Source organism: Phallusia mammillata, chromosome 7 (genome assembly GCF_965637545.1).
Source record: "Phallusia mammillata chromosome 7, kaPhaMamm4.hap1.1, whole genome shotgun sequence".
Taxonomy (NCBI): domain Eukaryota; kingdom Metazoa; phylum Chordata; class Ascidiacea; order Phlebobranchia; family Ascidiidae; genus Phallusia; species Phallusia mammillata.
Window position 1 is genome coordinate 2017916 of NC_137258.1, and position 18022 is coordinate 2035937.

At 36.1% G+C, this 18022-nt stretch overlaps 2 protein-coding genes across 7 annotated transcripts; both read right to left on the reverse strand.

Moving 5' to 3' along the window:
• Window positions 1–413: 413 nt before the first annotated feature.
• On the reverse strand, window positions 414–15797 carry LOC145238536 (RNA-binding protein 25-like). Of its 6 annotated transcripts, none has more exons than XM_080101736.1 (24): window positions 15728–15797; window positions 15252–15277; window positions 14896–14916; window positions 14042–14170; window positions 13890–13970; window positions 13656–13760; window positions 13438–13495; window positions 13284–13375; window positions 12478–12540; window positions 12036–12224; window positions 11709–11792; window positions 9860–10023; window positions 9477–9584; window positions 5760–5946; window positions 5386–5549; window positions 4859–5009; window positions 2818–2961; window positions 2527–2616; window positions 2115–2271; window positions 1789–1873; window positions 1540–1680; window positions 1333–1459; window positions 801–899; window positions 414–731 (listed from the first exon to the last, which is right to left on the reverse strand). In XM_080101736.1, exons 1-24 carry the CDS (start codon window positions 15795–15797, stop codon window positions 591–593), a joined length of 2676 nt encoding a protein of 891 aa, XP_079957862.1. In that variant the 3' UTR covers window positions 414–590. The 6 variants fall into 6 exon arrangements, with proteins under 6 accessions (XP_079957862.1, XP_079957861.1, XP_079957859.1 ...); XM_080101735.1 differs by having other exon boundaries at window positions 9477–9581; window positions 15234–15277; XM_080101733.1 differs by having other exon boundaries at window positions 15234–15277.
• Window positions 15798–15861: 64 nt separating this feature from the next.
• On the reverse strand, window positions 15862–18017 carry LOC145238537 (ATP-dependent DNA helicase PIF1-like). Its single transcript, XM_080101740.1, has one exon. The coding sequence runs from the start codon at window positions 17941–17943 to the stop codon at window positions 16111–16113; it is 1833 nt and encodes a 610-aa protein (XP_079957866.1). The 5' UTR covers window positions 17944–18017; the 3' UTR covers window positions 15862–16110.
• Window positions 18018–18022: the final 5 nt, after the last annotated feature.

Sequence of the window (18022 nt, forward strand, 5' to 3'; positions counted from 1 at the left end):
TGCAGAGTGGGTTGTCTCGCAACATATATTTTGCCAGCAGATTCATTGCTACCCTCACATATTACCATGGTGTTGCTCTGGTGATCCCTTACATGGAAGGTGACATGTGCAGCATAAAAGGCAGGCAACAGTGCTTGTGATTTTTAGCACATTCTCCTATGAGCCTGTGCAGCTCAGTTGGTAGAGCGTGAGTTTCAGAAAGACTCCTGCCATGTTTTTCGAATCCCACTGCAGGCTACATTTTCTAACTTACGCCTGGCCATATGGTGAATGCTTGGTGTCAGTATTACGCCTTTTGTAGGCCCGGCGTACTATAATCTTACCATTGTGTTTCAACCATTATAAGGAACAACGCTTAACTTAAGCGTTGGAGTTACCACTCAACACACCTGCTTATAAAAACAGACTCAACATGCAACAGATTGCATTTATTTCAGAAGAAATGGCTATACATTGAAAAATAGCCCTCGCAACAAGAAAACCAAGGTATGATTGTTTCAACAATGTTGGAATGGTTTGTCACTTCATAGCTGCACATATCTTGACTGTTGTCGCGTATCAGCTCAACCCACAAACACTGGTGGGCGCTTTTATTTTGTAAGACCCTCCTTTTTGGCTTCGGTTTCATAGATAAGAAGTCGCCACATTTTAACAACAAAAACTTCGGCCTCATCATCCAAAACCATTGAGATATCCTCTAATATTTTCTCTGGGCTGCTTTTTGTCATAATCTAAAGCGGGATTAAAGGTCATCATTGCATAAGTTTCTTGCACAATAATGTAGAATTGATTTGACTTACTTTACTGCAAATGAATTCAACTAAAGTCGGTTCCTCTTCACCAATATATTCCACAATTTTCTTAGTGATCCATGGCTGTATGCGTTTTTCCATTAAGCTCTGTGTATAAAATTGGTCAGTTAATATGAACTTTCTAACCAAGTGGTCACAAAAGGCAAATGCTGCAGAACATAAAACTAAATGAAGTCTTAAAAGTGCGAGATGAAAACATTCAAGTATTTGTTTTTATTCATTTGCAGTCAACTGAAAAATTTGGACATATTTTCTTTTGTTCATCCTTTATAAATTGTAATGTGAATTTAGATCATGTTTGGTTCACCCAATTTGGCCGTTCTGCCATAGGAATACATTGTTTCCCTTTAAACCACTGATTGAGGTTAAGATGGACATAAATTCACAACTGGGATCAGCCCTGAAGCGTCTATGCAGACCAGCGATCACAGCACACTTTGGATGATCCAGAGGAGGTTTATACCCTTGTCGGTTTTAACTATTGCTGTTTTGCTAAAATAGTTTAACAAAAAAAAATTACCGGATCAACCATAGACCAGTCGAGGCTGTAATCGAAAAGATCATCCTTTTGTGTCGGAATTCGCTCAATCAAAGCGCGAACCATTTTCCGTTTCTCCTCTGCTTGTTTCTTTTCATCTTCAGCAGCTCTATGAAAATAAATAAAAAGTTATACTTAAGAAACATACATAATATTCTTAAAATGGTTATTTCAGCAAACAATTCATACTTTAGTGGGTTGAGAGCTTTCCGCTCCTCATCTGTATATTGGAGGGGAACAAGTTTTCGCTTCTTTGGCATTTCATCTTCTTCCTCATCTTGGTTAAAAACGTCCGACACCTTCAACTTCTTGCGCTTGGAACCAGAAGCCCTGAATTAACCGACAAAAATATGTTTTCATGCATAGCTTGCGAAAGAAACAAAACCAGTTTTTTTATTTCAAGCACAAAGAGCTGATGAAACTTTTGTATCAACTTACAATGCTGCTTGCTGTTGGGGTTCAGTTTTGACAATGGGAATTTCACTTATGGGTTCTTGTAGTGGTGGGACAGCAGTTGCAGCTTCTACAGACAAAATATTTTTGTTGTTATGTTGGCTAAGACAAGTTGTCAAATGCAAATTTAAAACATTCCCAATTGGTTACAAATGATTGTTTTCTTCAAAATGAGCTTGTTAAAAAAATAGTGTGTGAAATAAATCCAACATGGTAACTTGATCTCAAATTTCATTCAACATGATCTAATATCTTCAAACAAGAACAAAAAATGATAGCCATGCCTTGATAAACTGTACAATGGTTCTTACGTTGTGCTGGTGAATTTCTGGAATTGTAAAATTCCATTTTGACGACAGGTTGGGAAGAATCACTGAGCTGTGCTGGATCAATGACCGGTTGCATTGTGGGAAAAAGTTGTGCTTGTGGAGGCTCCTCTTTCACTGGTTGAAGAGTGGCAACCATTTGCTGAAAAAAGTTAGAAGTGTGTCAGTTTATTACGGTACATGGAATATTGACTAAATACAAAACAATGTTTTCAAAAGACGGAGGCATAAGTGTATATTATGGATGGACCAAAACTGCAAATGTTCTGTTTGATCGAGCGCCGAACATCTCATGTTAATGCTCAGTGCATTGTAACATTACATACATTCCCAATTCCACGTTTTAGTTCCAAAAAGAAAAAAATACTGTTTTTTTGTATGTTGTTTAACAATTTACCTGTTTTTCCTGTTTCACTTGCACTTTATGTTTTTTTCTGGTAATCTGTTCGTCCGCTGAGTCACTGTTGCTTGAATCAGAATCAGATTTCTAAAAAAATGCCACAAAATCATGATAAATTCTATTTACAGTTTATCACGGCAGGTGAGAAAGCAAGTCTACAATGCACAGCTTCAAAAGCCTATCTGTCAGGTACAGAATGTCCTCCACAGAACAAACAACATTTTTTTCAGGAACACATTGAAAGCAATATCTCAGCCAATCTCTAGTTGTATGTTTAAAAATACTCACATCCCCATCCGAGTCAGAACCCGACTCATCAGAAGATGATGACGATGATGACTCAGCATTTTGTGGAACAGGTGGAGGGGATTTTCTGGGTGGAGTATCAGGTTGAATAAGTGGGACCCAAATTTCTTCTGTTTCCTTAATAACCTGCGTTTAAGAAATAAATGTTTTAATACTATAACTTTTAAAGCTATAGAAGTGTAAAAACATGGCCAGGTACCTGTACAAACTGCAAAAAGTTTAACAAATGCTACCTAAGAATGCCTTTGTTTATTTTTATGAACAAACAAAATCAAGCACTTTGAAGTGCTATACATGGATCTGTTCATAAGTCTAACGATGGACATAACAAATAACCGCCCAAATAGACATAGAAGGCACCATGCTTTTTTATTCCCAATGTTTAGGCAAATGCTCATGCCATCAAAAAACTAGAATAGTGGCTTTCTGATATACTTCCATTTTATATATTCTATACGATATTTACCAATTTACTATACACATCATTTGATCTACACATATGATTGTTTTTGTAAACAAAAACTAATGGGTCCCCACACGCGTGTTTGTGCGGATTTACGGTAAACTAATGTTGCGGTGATTTTTAAATTCTTAAAACAAATTTTTAGAAAGCATTAACCCAACAATGAAAAATTTTGTTGTATTTTTTTGCACTATTATTGTCATATAATTACAAAAACATTAAAAAAGAACGAAACAAATACTTTCAATTTAATCTCTTGCTTAACTTTGTTTCGTAAAACGAGTTTTTCATTTAACTTTGTTTCGCAAAACGAGTACCATTGACATGTAGTAACCTTTTAGGATGCACACACCAAACGACTGTTTGACCTTTTGACACCGTTTTCAATAGCACGCCGTCCTTGGTGTTCAACAACACCGTTTGACCTAATTTATACATGCCTTGGGTATTTGATTCAAAAAAAAAAAAACGCTACGTTATGACGAAAGAAAGTTCTGAACTGTGTTAGTAATACCTACTAATTGACCTTAAGTAACCCGTGGTCATGCAGCGGCCAACCTGACAACGAGCATTTAAAAAAACTTTTATCTTGTAAAAAAGTCAAGTTTATTTTTTATATTTAGTTTGTTTAACAAAGTTTTGCTTGACATTATACGAAACCGAAGCACGCTTATTAGGTTTAAATCGCGTCATATGTGTGAAACCTTTGCCGAAACTGAAAATGTGAGTGATAACTTAATAAAACGACATAGCATTGCTGTGCAAAACAGCTGATTTCTAATCACCGAAACGACGTCTCGTAAAACGTCTGTCCGACGTCAAGCTGAGCCTTCCCGCTCTGCCCTATTATTCGTAAACGTACTCTCTTGGGACTTCTGCCTACAGTGTCTTTCTTGACCAAACGAGCGTGTGTCGCTGGGTCATTCGGGGTCAAACTTCAGGTGGACCAAGTTCAGATTAATATTAAACATATGTCCAAATTTGAATAAATTTGAAGCACTCTTTCTTTACTAAACGAGCGTTACAAACCAGCGTTAAAAATTTTACGTTTCGGGGGCCTGTGGGTGAACCGCTGGGTAACTTGGGGTCAAACTTCTGGTGGACCAAGTTTGGATTAATTTCTAACATATGTCCAAACTTCAATAAATTTGAAGCACGCTTTCTTCACTAAACGAGCGTTACAAACCAGCGTTAAAATTTTTACGTTTCGGGGGCCTGTGGGTGAACCGTTGGGTAATTTGGGGTCAAACTTCAGGTGGACCAAGTTTGGATTAATATCTAACATATGTCCAAATTTGAATAAATTTGAAGCACTCTTTCTTGACCAAACGAGCGTTACAAACCAGCGTTAGACAGAAAAAAGAAAAAAAGAAAAAAAAAATACGGACAAAAACAATATGTGTCCCCTTCAGGGAAGGGGACCCATAAATATAGCAAAATATAATAACAAATGAGGACATTCAGTTCGAAACGAAATTTCAAGTGACTATGAAAGCATTCGATCATCGTAACTTTATCACTGTATGTTATATTTCTAGTGAATTCAACACAAAGATGTACCTTAGCAATGGCAGTATCAACATCCGGATGATTCTCTTCAATCAATCTCTTACGGAGGACATCAATTTCATCCTGCTCCTTTTTGCGATCTCTGTCATCCATATCCATCTCACGCTTCCTCTCACGTTGACGCTTCATCAACGCACTGCCACTAGTTCAACGATTTACAAAAATGTCAATCACTATGCTAAATCAGTAAGCTTCAATTGTTTTACTAAAACGCATAGCAAAAAATAGACCAAATATATTAATGAGCAAAATTTACAACTAATCCAAGTCATATTGCAAAAATAAATTAAACAATTTTGTACATACTAGACTGAACACTGGGTATTAACATAAGGAGCATACAATTGCAGGTTTACTTGATTTTTGCTACAAACGACACATAGGCAATGTTGTTGAGTTGGTCAACTACTATTATAAGTGAAAGGACAATAAAGGATTTTAGGCACTAGCAATCTTAATTCTGTGCAGGGCTTTGGCAAAAAGTGTATTTTAATGTAAGTTGTGTGCAAGAAACTTACGTGTAATATTTGCCATCAAAACGATCATCATCGTAATCTGCCAAAAACTCACGGAGTCGTTTTGCCTCACGAACCATCTCCTTTCTCGTCTCACGCTCTCTCTCATCCTGTTTGTCCAGATCTCGTTTCTTTCGTCGCTCCCGAGTCTCAAACTGACGCAAACGCTGCAACAAAAAAAAAACATAATGCCATTTAATCCATGGGTTGAAAAACTAAATACAATTTTTGTCATGTAAAAAGGACGATGGGGCTAACATTTAAAACAACACATTTTCAACGTATTAAGGTTTGTTTTTTCCAACTTAACCGAATCAGACAAATACCTGGATCCAAAATTGTTTTGTTATTTTGTAACCAAAGCTATTTGATTTTACTTCTTGGTAAGCAGCCTCCTTCTCTCTGATCTTCCTCTCCAACTTCCTCCTCTCTTGAGCTTCCATGTCCTCATCATCAACATCTCCTCTCCTCCAGGATGACACAGGACTTCTGCTGATGCTCCTTCGACGTCTAGGAGGAGGACTGCGGGATCTGCGACTGGGACGAGGAGGTGATCGTGTTGTTCTGTGGGATGATGTGTGTATTAGTGATGGTACTCAGTATCGAATGATTTCAGTGGTACTGATACTCGTACTCGGTATCAAAATATTTTGCCTCAGTTTTTGATACCAATGTCCGATACCGAAGGCCGATTTACACTGTAACAATATGGGCAACTTTTTGCCAATATTTGCTTCGGACAGCATAAAATCGGGGAAAGTTCTGCCAGGTTACATATATTTTTTTCGCTATTGTGTGGAAATCATATTTTTTGTGTGTGTGCACATGTACCCTGGCCACGACAGATAAATTAGCTAGTGATACACAACTAAGTACAACACTATATTTAAGTACGAAGGTATATACTCATGGTACTCGCTTCAAAATCTGGGATTACTCCATCACTAGTGTGTATTTACGAACGTAAGATTTAGATTTGCTAATAACATCTGACCATTCCAAGGAAACTAAGATAGGGTGGCCCAAACTGTGGCACACCAACAACTTTTGTGTAACATGTGAACAACTTCTGTTTGCACCACTATAAACTACAGGATTATAGTTCACAAGTAAATAATGTTTGATTAAAAAATGCACAAGGGTCATTCCATGTCAACTGCCCAGGCCATATAACCCACCCCCTCAGATTTTTATCAAATTTCATATGTCCATGCAGCTAGTTACACTGATTTCAACAAAAAAAAAATTTTTGAAATCTATCAATGTTTCACGAAGTTATGACATTTTGAAAATATGTCAAATATGTGATCACTGCTGCGACGCGCATCAATGCTTTTTGATAATACTGTGTTTAAAATGTCATATTTCTTTCTAATTTGTATATTGTGGTCATTTTAGTAGGTTAGGTGAACCTTTAGGACATTCTCAATCACCTCATTACAGTTTTTCATGTTTTTGAAATATGGGTCAGTAATTAAAGGGGGTTCAGTTTGGGGGTATGCGAATGTGCATTCATGCGTAACGACAACTTTAAAAGCTCATATCTTGAAGAGCACACTAGCTAGAAAGTTAAGTAATGGCTCAAATGAAAGCTCTTGCTGAGTACTTTCCTTGTTCTTAATTTTATGATGCTTCTCTGTAATTTGTTTAAAGGAGGGTCATAATAAAACACAGGTTCATTTTTCGGATATTTTTGTGATACTGCTTCTATTATCTATACTTTATGTGCCCTAATTTGTTTTTAAAAGTTGTTAAGATGCAAAAGTGTAGTGCAGGTGTCTCACTGGATACTGAATGCCACAAAAAGACATATCCAACACAAAAACTAGGTATTTAACCAATTGACTTTCTAACAGATGAAGAGCAAGTGCTTCTGAATATTTGAGTTGCTGCTGATTAGGGTAATGAATGTTGTTTGAAGAACGTATGTATTTTCCACAGGTACAATTACATTGGTCGGTACCCTTCCTTGCAGAAGAAGTGTTGTGATCCTTTTCAAGTTCACAGTTAACCAGTCAAAAATCGTAATATACGTCCACTCACTTGGGAATGTTACCAAAATATAAAAATTGTAATTTAAATATTGTACCAGAAAAAAACGGTGTGTGCCAAATGCAGTACAAGACTTAAAGAAACTATCCTTCAAAATGTATCATCAAATGAAGAAGCTTCGAGTTCGACTGACAGTGAAATATGTAACATTGCATCTACTGTTAAAGCAAACGCATCTTTCAGCAAGCTTAATGAAAGTTTACAGAGCGTTGAGGTGATTACCTGTGAAGTTGCATAGTGTGCCTTCAAGCAGTAACATTTTCTATGGGCAAAGAAAATTATGTCAAATTAATGATACCCTTCATGCAAAGATGTCCAATTTTTTTAATGTCAGTGATGTAGACCTATAGCAAGACCAACCTGACACTAAAGACGAAGACAAAATGAAAATAAAATCTTTTGACAACATTATCTCTAAAATGAAAAAAAATTAGGAACAGTGACAGTACGATAGCAGAAAAATACAAGTCCCCACAATGATACCCAAGCAATTGGTCAAGAGAAACGACTACCTCAAAAGGGAAAATCACACCTTTTCACGGTGCAATGTTTAAATTGTAATTTTTATATTTTTGGTAATATTCCCAAGTGATAGGACGTATATTACGATTTTTGACTGGTTTACTGTGGACTCGAAAATGATCACAACACTTCTTCTGCAAGGAAGGGTACCGACCAATGTAATTGTACCTGTGGAAAATACATACGTTCTCCAAACAACATTCATTACCCTTATCAGCAGTAACTCGAATATTCAGAAGCACTTGCTCTTCATCTGTTAGAAAGTCAATTGGTAAAATACCTTGTTTTTGTGTTGGATATGTCTTTTTGTGGCATTCAGTATCCAGTGAGACACCTACACTAAACTTTTGCATCTTAACAACTTTTAATAACAAATTAGGGCACATAAAGTATAGATAATAGACGCAGTATCACAAAAATATCCGAAAAATGAACCTGTGTTTTATTATGACCCTCCTTTAAACAAATTACAGAGAAGCATCATAAAATTAAGAACAAGGAAAGTACTCAGCAAGAGCTTTCATTTGAGCCATTACTTAACTTTCTAGCTAGTGTGCTCTTCAAGATATGAGCTTTTAAAGTTGTCGTTACGCATGAATGCACATTCGCATACCCCCAAACTGAACCCCCCTCAATTACTGACCCATATTTCAAAAACATGAAAAACTGTAATGAGGTGATTGAGAATGTCCTAAAGGTTCACCTAACCTACCAAAATGACCACAATATACAAATTAGAAAGAAATATGACATTTTAAACACAGTATTATCAAAAAGCATTGATGCGCGTCGCTGCAGTGATCACATATTTGACATATTTTCAAAATGTCATAACTTCGTGAAACATTGATAGATTTCAAATATTTTTTTGTTGTTGAAATCAGTGCAACTAGCTGCATGGACATATGAAATTTGATAAAAATCTGAGAGGGTGGGTTACATTTTGCCATTTTTCTGGGACGTTTGACATGGAATGACCCACAAGTATACATTTGTACCATTAGTTAAAAAATACTTTTGGCAGCTTAATCTAAAGCTTTTAGTGATGGGACGAGTACTTGGTACTCCGTATCGAACGATTTCAGTGGTATCAATACTCGTACTCGGTATCAAAATATTTTGCCTCAGTTTTCGATACCAATGTGCGAGTACCAAAGGCCGAGTTAAACCATAAGAATACGGGCAACTTTATGCCATTATTTGCTTCGGACAGCACAAACTTGGAAAAAAGTTCCGCCAGTTTACGTATATCTTTTCTGCTATCACGTGGAGATTACATATTTCGGCATGCCTGTACCCCGACCATGGCAGTAGATTAGTCAGTGATATACAACTAAGTACCACACTACACCTGTACTCGGTAATCGTACTCGGTATCGAAGGTATATACATGTGGTACTCGTACTCGGTATCGGTACTCGCTTCAAAACCTGGTATCGTCCCATCACTAAAAGCTTTAGCAATCACACAGCTAACACACCTACATTTTGTCCCATATATAGTAATCTTTGTAGATTTACCTTCTTAGAGGACTTCTTCGTCGATGCGGAGGAGACGATCGGCGAGAAGTTTCTCTTCGTGGAGACCGACTTGATCTTCTGCTGGTTGATCTCGGACTTCTTCGTCTACTTCAAGCAAGAAGATGTATTTCAAAAACCCATTATTTACCTTTATATCTTAAAACCCTTGTTGTATCTATTACAATATGTGGTATATCTGCAAACAGCGCCAACACAACTTTAAGGCTGGAAGTACTGAGTTTTTATGCTGATATTAGTAGCAGCAAATAGGCAATGTTGCATACCAAAAGTTCTTTAGCCATAAATTTTTTACTTTAAGTGTTTGGTGTGTATGAATAAACTCATGATAAACATTTTAGTGTTTGAAACAGCCCAAAACTAACCTCTCCCGTTCTCTTTCTCTCTCTCTTTCCCGTTCTCTCTCTCGTTCACGATCTCGTTCTCTGTCTCGATCTCTTTCACTGTCACGATCTCTTGTTCTCTCCTTATCACGATGACGATCCTTGTCTCGTCGTTCATCGTCATGTTTTGCTTTTTCTTCTTGAATCTGCGCGACACCAAAGCAATTGATAACAAACAGCAAGACATAATCTATCCCTACAAACAAATATGTTATGTTACAAAACAAAAGCATCAATGATCTGAAATAAAACATATCACAGTGCAGGGTGTAAGCAAAACAATATTTAACGCTAAAAATAGTTACAAAAACATTTGGAAAGATCTCTAATCTTCAGTTCCAATTTCATCCAAAGTCCCAGCAATCCTGTGTTTTGTGTGACTTTTCAATCTGTTCCAATTATAACACAATATGCATCCAGATGTAATATGACGCACACCGAACAGTTTTTTAACGTTACTCGCACAATTATTTTATAATGCAACTTTGTGTTGAGAAGTTTTGGGTTTAAACAGTGATGAAAATGCTACTTGCAAAGATACATGATGATATTATCACCTCCAGAGCATCAAAAGTTAGTTGTCCATGTTGTAGGGTTCCACAAGATTGAAGTGCTTGATACTTTTCAAATAGAGACTTAGCAAGCACCCGCTAGAAAGGCTTGGATGAAATGTGTAAGTAGCTATGTCTATTTGCCCTACGTTTGAGGTCAAGGCTTTAAAGAATTCATACTGAAAATATAATTCTTATTGCTAGCTGCTTTTTAAAATTTTTCGTCTTTACACTGCTTAGTTATCGTAGCATATTGTGCAATTTCCATTTTACTATATCATATCATGCATCAAATAAATATATACTAGTTTAACAGTGAAAAATTCAATTTCTGTTACTAAAATGTTTGAGGTGTGCGGGTGTAAATTGAAGTCTATATCAGCCTGCCCTAATTCTAAGTACCCTAAACTAGCTTAATTATTATAAAACATTTATCGCAAAACGTTGTGTAATGAATTTATCCCTAACCTACAATTTAGTTTTACGCAAGGACTTACTTTCCTTCCATGAAATTCTAACATAATGTAGATGTGTTCCAAGGTTATCCAAGTTCGCAAGCAATCAAAGTAGGGTATTGACATCAAAATATATTCACAACCAACTCTGTTTATTTCCAGTTTACAGCTAAAATGTTGTTGTTAAGCACTTGTCTTAATGTACATTACACAATGCTGGCATAATATACATGAGCACGCACTTTTAAAAAAGTTCTGTATTAATATAACTGTTACACAAGAAAAATAGAACTTTTACGCAAACCTGCAAGAAAAACGGTTAACCCTAAACTAATCAAACATTGTTTAAATTAAAAAAAAACTGTACAAAAGTTTGCACAAGTTAAGTAGATTGTGACTAAAGCAGCATTTCTTTACAGAAAAGCATCAAAATTGATGACAACCTGCAAAGAACTTGTTAAAGCACAATAAGAATTAATGTATTGGGTGCTACTTACGACAAACTCCAAGAGTCAAGAACTTAGATGGATGCAAAGCTTTCGAACCTCGACTAGTTGTGCGAATGTGTGTAATAGTTTATCACTGGCACATAAAAGAGGCCCATGGTAAAACATGCATATGACAGTTTGCAAGTATTTCATGTTACATTTGAAAACACACAAACTGATGGACACAACTGGTGAAAAACTTGTAAAGTTCGAGGTGACATACTTACATTGTTAGTGAGGTTGGAAGCGGCGTATTGGCTTTTGTCAAACAAATAACCTTGCCACTGATAAAAAATTGGGACCTTTTGTTAAAATTGATTCAAGTAAGTTAACAAACCTTTTGCGATTCACGAAATGTCCGAATCTCCTTGCTGATAAAATTCTTTTGTTCATCCTCCAGAGCCAGCTCTTCCAAATTTTCCTAAAACCCACACATTTAGTAAAGTTGTCTTGGTTTAAAATGTATTTACAGCCAGTTAATAATACACACATACAAAATATTTTCTCAGTTTTATATGTGAAAAAAAATAAGTTTTTAACAGTCAAAAAAAATTTTAAACATTGTCAACCAGTGTACAACATAAATAGCTTAGATCCTGGTACAATAATTAAGAAATGGTTTAGTTGCTATAACGTTCACTGTGATTAAGCCTGTATTGTTTACCTCCACATTGTGTGATTCTCTCACAGTAGGTGTTGTGTATTCCAGTTTTGGTGGAAGGGCAATCTCTTCTTTCTCAACGACAACTTTAGGCACACTTAAGTCAGACTGATATTCCTGCAGCAGAATTTCTAATCCAGCTTTAGCTTCAACCAAGCCAGGCAGAGTCCTTTCCTCTTTACCTTCATCATTCTATAGAAATAAAAAAATATTGAAAATACTGAAAAATGTTTCGTCCACCAGATTGCATACTAAACAAAATACTAGTTGTATTTTAAGGTCTTGAAATTTTGCAGACGTCAAAGCAATGAAGTGAAACAGTTTAGCAAAAATTTAAAGTTCTTAAAAAAACAATGTGTGCAGCGTCTTGAAAGGCAGTGAGTATAGATAACAACACGATGTGTATATTCATGACAGAACTACACATTATTATTGTTGCACTTACCACTAAGCCTTTTTTCTTTTTCCAATCATCGATCAGTTCCTGTGTTTTTGCATCAACTTTGACCTGGAGTTAAAATAGAGGATTTTATAAAACATATTATGTTCAGTAGTAAAGGGGTGAAATTTTAAAAATACAGTAAAACTCAGTTAATCTGGACCTGTTTGAACCAAAAATTTGTCCTGATCAACCGATGTCGGTCAGTTCAAGCCTTGCCAAATTACAAATCATTAGAACTGTTTTGTCCGAATTAGGTGAAGGTTTAACCGAGGTTTGGATATAATTAGAGATGTACCAAATATTCGGTGGATTTGCCGAATTTATTCGGCCGAATCGATCAGTTTTGCAAAGATTCGGTTGCGGCCGAATTATTTATTGTGATTCGGCCGAAACCGAATCTTTTACGAACACACATTTAAAGCGTAAACGTGTCTTTTCTTCTTAGTACCAACAAAAATCGCGTCAATCAATATATTTTTTAACACAATATCGCTTTTTCAACTGCAGACAAAAAATCAGTAATTCATTGTCGGGTTGGAAATCATGATTGAGGCAATGTTACACCCCACAGAACCAAAATAAGGAGGAAACACAACCATCCTGTACTAATTGCCAGGTAGATAAACTTATGTTTTCATGTCAAACGCGTAGGGTACGACTCCGCGTGACGTCATAAATGATTCGGTTGATTCGGCCTAATTTATTCGGCAAATCCGCCGAATATTCGGTTTCGGCCGAATTGAAATTTCTCCGATTCGGTACATCACTAGATATAATAGAACAAAGTAGACATGGTTACTTATACTTACGAGCAGTTTCTTGTCTCCAAGTTCGAAGTTATGCAGAATTTCAATTGCTCTTAATGCTGATTCAGGGTCACGGTATTCACAAAAACCAAACGCTGAAAAAAATGTGATTTAGGTATTTTAAAAGACTTTAAAAGTACAGCCATGTTAAACTTACCTTGTAACTTGCCAGAGGCACCCTGCACCCGTTTCCATGTATACACTGAACCACATTTCTAAGAAACACCAAAATTGTAACTTTAGCTAGAAAATAAAGGCAGTAGATCATTGGTAAACATATTTATTAAACTACACTGATTAAATATATACATCAAGATTTAAAAAATTTATTAAATTTTTTTGCAAACATACTTTCACATCTAACAACAGTATTACCATTAAAATTTGTCGTATAAGAGCATCAGAAGCACGGTCTGTTATGTTGCCCACAAATACGGTGATTGAAGGTTCATCTGAGTTACCATTCTTTGCTGTGACAGTCTATGTCAAAAAACAAAATTTTTTCAATGAGATAAGTTTGTTTCAAAAAAATGTAATGAGGTAATTTTTGCCCAAAAATGTCATGTATTGTTTACGCTTGGTTTAAAAAAGTAGAAAGGTAAAACTTACAGGTTCTGCACTGATGGTCTTTGTATCAGCGACAGGTGCAGTTGTGTTTGTTGCAGGGACTGGTGGTGATTTAATCCAAATCTAAAGAGAATCAACTCACATTGACATTACTGATATAAACTACTTGAAAATAAATGTTAGTACCCATTTACCTGATTAGTGGGTTGGACAATTTGAGCAGGGGCTGCAACCATTTGTGGTACAGGTTGTGTACGAATGGCAGTCATAAATGTTGGCTGCGGTGTTCGAACCACTGGTCGCACCATCACTTGGGTTGGAACCTTACAAAAATGACACCACCTTAGTCCCGTGTACAAAATTACATGGCAATATTGTTCTATAGTTAACTCAACATTTATCTATGTTTAATGCACGCTCGCACACCAAACAGCCCTGACAACCACACTAAAGTTTAAGAAATTCTAAGCACAGAAACACATGTTAAATGGCTTACAAAGGTCTTACCGACAGTTGATTTGCGTCCGTAAACAGTTAACAACATATTGCTTTGTGAATTATGCACCCTCACGCTAGCATGCAAGTATAACAAACAGAAGTACATGTTGCAAACAATGTACCTCACAAATCATGCAGTTATGCGTAGCAATGGGTAAAATATATCAATAAGATTTTAATGTAGAAAATCAATTAGAAAACATAAAACTTGGGCTGTCTTTTTTTACAGACAATTTTTTTGGCTTAATGATTTAAAATAATAACCATATATACAGTGATAATTCATGTGTTAATTATGGCATGACTGCTATCTAATTTCAGATTAACAGTTTAAAAAGCAATTAGCATGATATATTAGGCATGCAAAAGTACAGCAGGCAGTTCTTCCATCAAAAGAATGTGCCTCATGCATTACTACACATTGACAATGCACAGTGCAGTTTCATTTTTTGCAATGGATGGTTTTGGCAACCACAGGTAAGCAAATGCACAATAACGAAGGTTATACAGTTCAACCAATAAATGCAGTGCAACAAAACTATCCACAGACCTTACAACTGCTTGTCTCAGTCTGTTAATTTAAACATGAGGTAAACAAAAATCGTTGAAACACATAATCAAGAAAGCATCACATAACAGGTTAGGTAAAAAAAGACATACGCATTTCTTATTGTGTGCTGCTAGGTAGCTTGTTGCTAGAGTCGGAGACTAAAATGTACACTGTTTTTTTCTAAAATTCAGCGTCTGGTATAATGTTACATTTCAACAATCATACAACATTCAGTTGCGATTACAAATATAATTACAGAGCTTATCGCATACAGCATTTACTGAAAGAATAGGTAAGAGAATGTGGTATTTGTATAAACCACCACAACCGTCTCTTACCATAGCTAATTGTCTTACCGGAGCCATTTGTACCATCATTGCCCCTGCACAACAATAAGTATCAATTAAAAGAAAGTAAGGACACTTATTTTATTTAAGACTTGCACAAAAACTTCCTGAGAATCTAACAAGAAACCAAGCTTCGCTCTTGCATTCCAGCATCTAAACTTTTAGTTGCAAAGTAAAGATTTGATTTTACCAATAATGTACTTCCACTTTAACACAAATGATATATTACATGTTTATCTTTCACATTAACTAATGGCACCATTACCCTAGTTGTGATTTAGGAAGACAAACCAATTAACTTATAAGTTCTGCAAATATTACATGTAACGTCGAAACGTCGGAATAAAATTACATTTGCCAGAAGAGCTCTACAAACTTGATATTATGCCTGGCAGCAATCGCTTAAATATTACAAGTACTTACATAAGGAATTAAATATATATTTATCCACAGTTTTATACACAACAATGAAGCTGTATTTCTACCTGATGGCACGGTGGTGGTAGCATACATGGATCCTGGTATTTGAATGGGAACTCCTGGAGGAAATGACATCTTGGCTTGTTGAGCCACAGAATAATAACAATTACCAGAATATATTACAGTTACCTTCAGTAACCTTAAAATAAAATAGGTTTAATTCGATAACCAGACAACAAAAATTTGACATCATAGGCGACATATAACATAACAACAGTAACAAAAAAATTAAAGATAGGTAAAAGCAACAACAAAAATGGCAGGTTTTGCAGTTATTTTTGCTGTGCAATTTTTCACCACATATCATAAAGCAAAAAATAATGTAAATGAAGACAGTGACATGATAAAAACACAACACTAAACTGCATGTTAATGTGCATGATACAATTTATACCACCAATTTGTGATAAATTTGGCAAGATTGATTTTCTCGTAATTTTCTATAAAACCTCAAAACATCTACATTTGACCTAACACATGTTCGTTCAAAGTCCAAAACTCGTAAGCCTTTAAGTGATCTGGCTCTTGATAAAGCCACATATGCTTGGCCATTTTCAAAAACCCTGGACAAAGACATTTCCACACAATCTAGGGACATTCCTTGACTTTTGTGGATTGAAATAGCCCAAGCAAGTTTTAGTGGAAGCTGTCTTCGAACTGCTGTTACATCAAAACTGATTTTGGCGATAAAGCGTTCTCTATTGATAATAACCACAGTACCACATAAAAACCGTACTTCTGGCAGTGAGTTTTTGAAAGTGGTGATTACACCACGGGCACCGTTGACCAAACCTTTACTGACATCAAGATTTTTTGTCAGCATCACTTGAGTCCCCACTTTGAGTGTAATAGATTTTGTATCTGGTAGAAGTTTATCCATCATTGAACTAAAAGCGTCATTGCTGTCCTGGGCTTCAAAAACCACAGGTTTGCTTTCCAACCGTTCCAGTTCATCTGAATTAGTTTGGTCAACATTCTCCCTGTGTGTACAAAGTTTTGTGGCAACAATATTGTCTTTTTCAAGCCGATTATGTCTTGTTGCTTTAAGGACACTCATGGCCGTTGAGTCACATTTTCCAATCCGAATGTCTTGTAATATTCTGATAAACTGCTTGTCCGATTGGCGATACACAACTTTTAGCTCCCACAAATATTCAACACATCTAGGCCAACACAAGCTTTGGAAACACAACTTCTTTTTTCCCTTTCCTTTTGAGACTGGTGGAAGCTGAAAGAAATCACCACAAAGAATAAGCTGGATTCCACCAAATGGTTCGCTGTTCTTTCGGCAAGCACGAGCAACTGCTTCAATTTTGTCAAAGTAATCTCCATCAATCATGGATATTTCATCAACGATTAAATACTTGCAAGCCTTCCACTGTTTGACAACATTTTTGCGACTTAATGCAATTTGAATGGATGTAGCGATATTTTCACTCCCCTGACCAATGCCAGCAAAGGAATGAAGTGTCATACCACCAATGTGACAGGCTGCTACACCTGTACTCGCTGTAACCACTGTCTGAGCCGGTGGAAGCATTCCAACTATCTGCCTGAGAAGGTATGATTTTCCTGTTCCAGCACTGCCAGTGAAAAATATGCTTTTGCCCTGTTTTATTATATTTATCACATGCAATTGTTCAGTGTCAAGTTTATTTTCAGCCAATTTTAAGTCTCTCTTTTTTGTTGGTGGCTCAGTTACGACATCGATCTTTGAATTGGTCGTGTCCGTCAATGGTTGTTTGCGTTTTCTGGTTTCTTCAGTCTTTTTATTATTGTCTTGTCGTTTTTTGTTTACTGCTGCAATGTCCTTTTCATTAAGAGGACTAATGTAATCCAACTGTTTTGGAAGACAGAGCATCATCTTTTTGCGTGCAGAAATTGCAGCGCCTGATTTAAAATGTGTTAGTTTTACTGATAAGACCTTGAGAAAGTTTTTTAAACTTTCTGGAGGACAGTTTGATAACATGATTCTGACATTTTGGTCATGTAACTGCAATGTGCTTTTGCCTTCTTTAATAAATTTGCAATGGATTTTGACATTGTTTAGCACATATTTGTTTGGCAATCTTGAAAGTCCATCAACACACAAAACAATTTCACTGAACTCATTTCGATTGAGGGAAAGTTTTGCCTTTCTGCATGCTTCCTTTTTCGTAACTTCATGTCTTTGATTTAAATATTCCAAACATGCAGAGCAATCGTTTAACACACAGTCCATAATTAATTGATATTAAAAAAAAATCTAAACAGTTTCCGAATTAAGTCAAAAACTTAACAATTTTTACAACGGTTGATAT

Excerpts from the sequence above, each read along its gene's own strand:
- LOC145238536 (XM_080101733.1), bottom strand. The coding sequence starts at position 15,797 with ATGTCATTTCCTCCAGGAGTTCCCATTCAAATACCAGGATCCATGTAT. Across the intron at positions 13,971-14,041 it reads TTGTCCAACCCACTAATCAG|ATTTGGATTAAATCACCACC; the intron begins GTAAATGGGTAC and ends GATTCTCTTTAG. Across the intron at positions 5,010-5,385 it reads TTTGATGGCAAATATTACAC|TGGCAGTGCGTTGATGAAGC; the intron begins GTAAGTTTCTTG and ends TCGTTGAACTAG.
- LOC145238537 (XM_080101740.1), bottom strand. The coding sequence starts at position 17,943 with ATGGACTGTGTGTTAAACGATTGCTCTGCATGTTTGGAATATTTAAAT.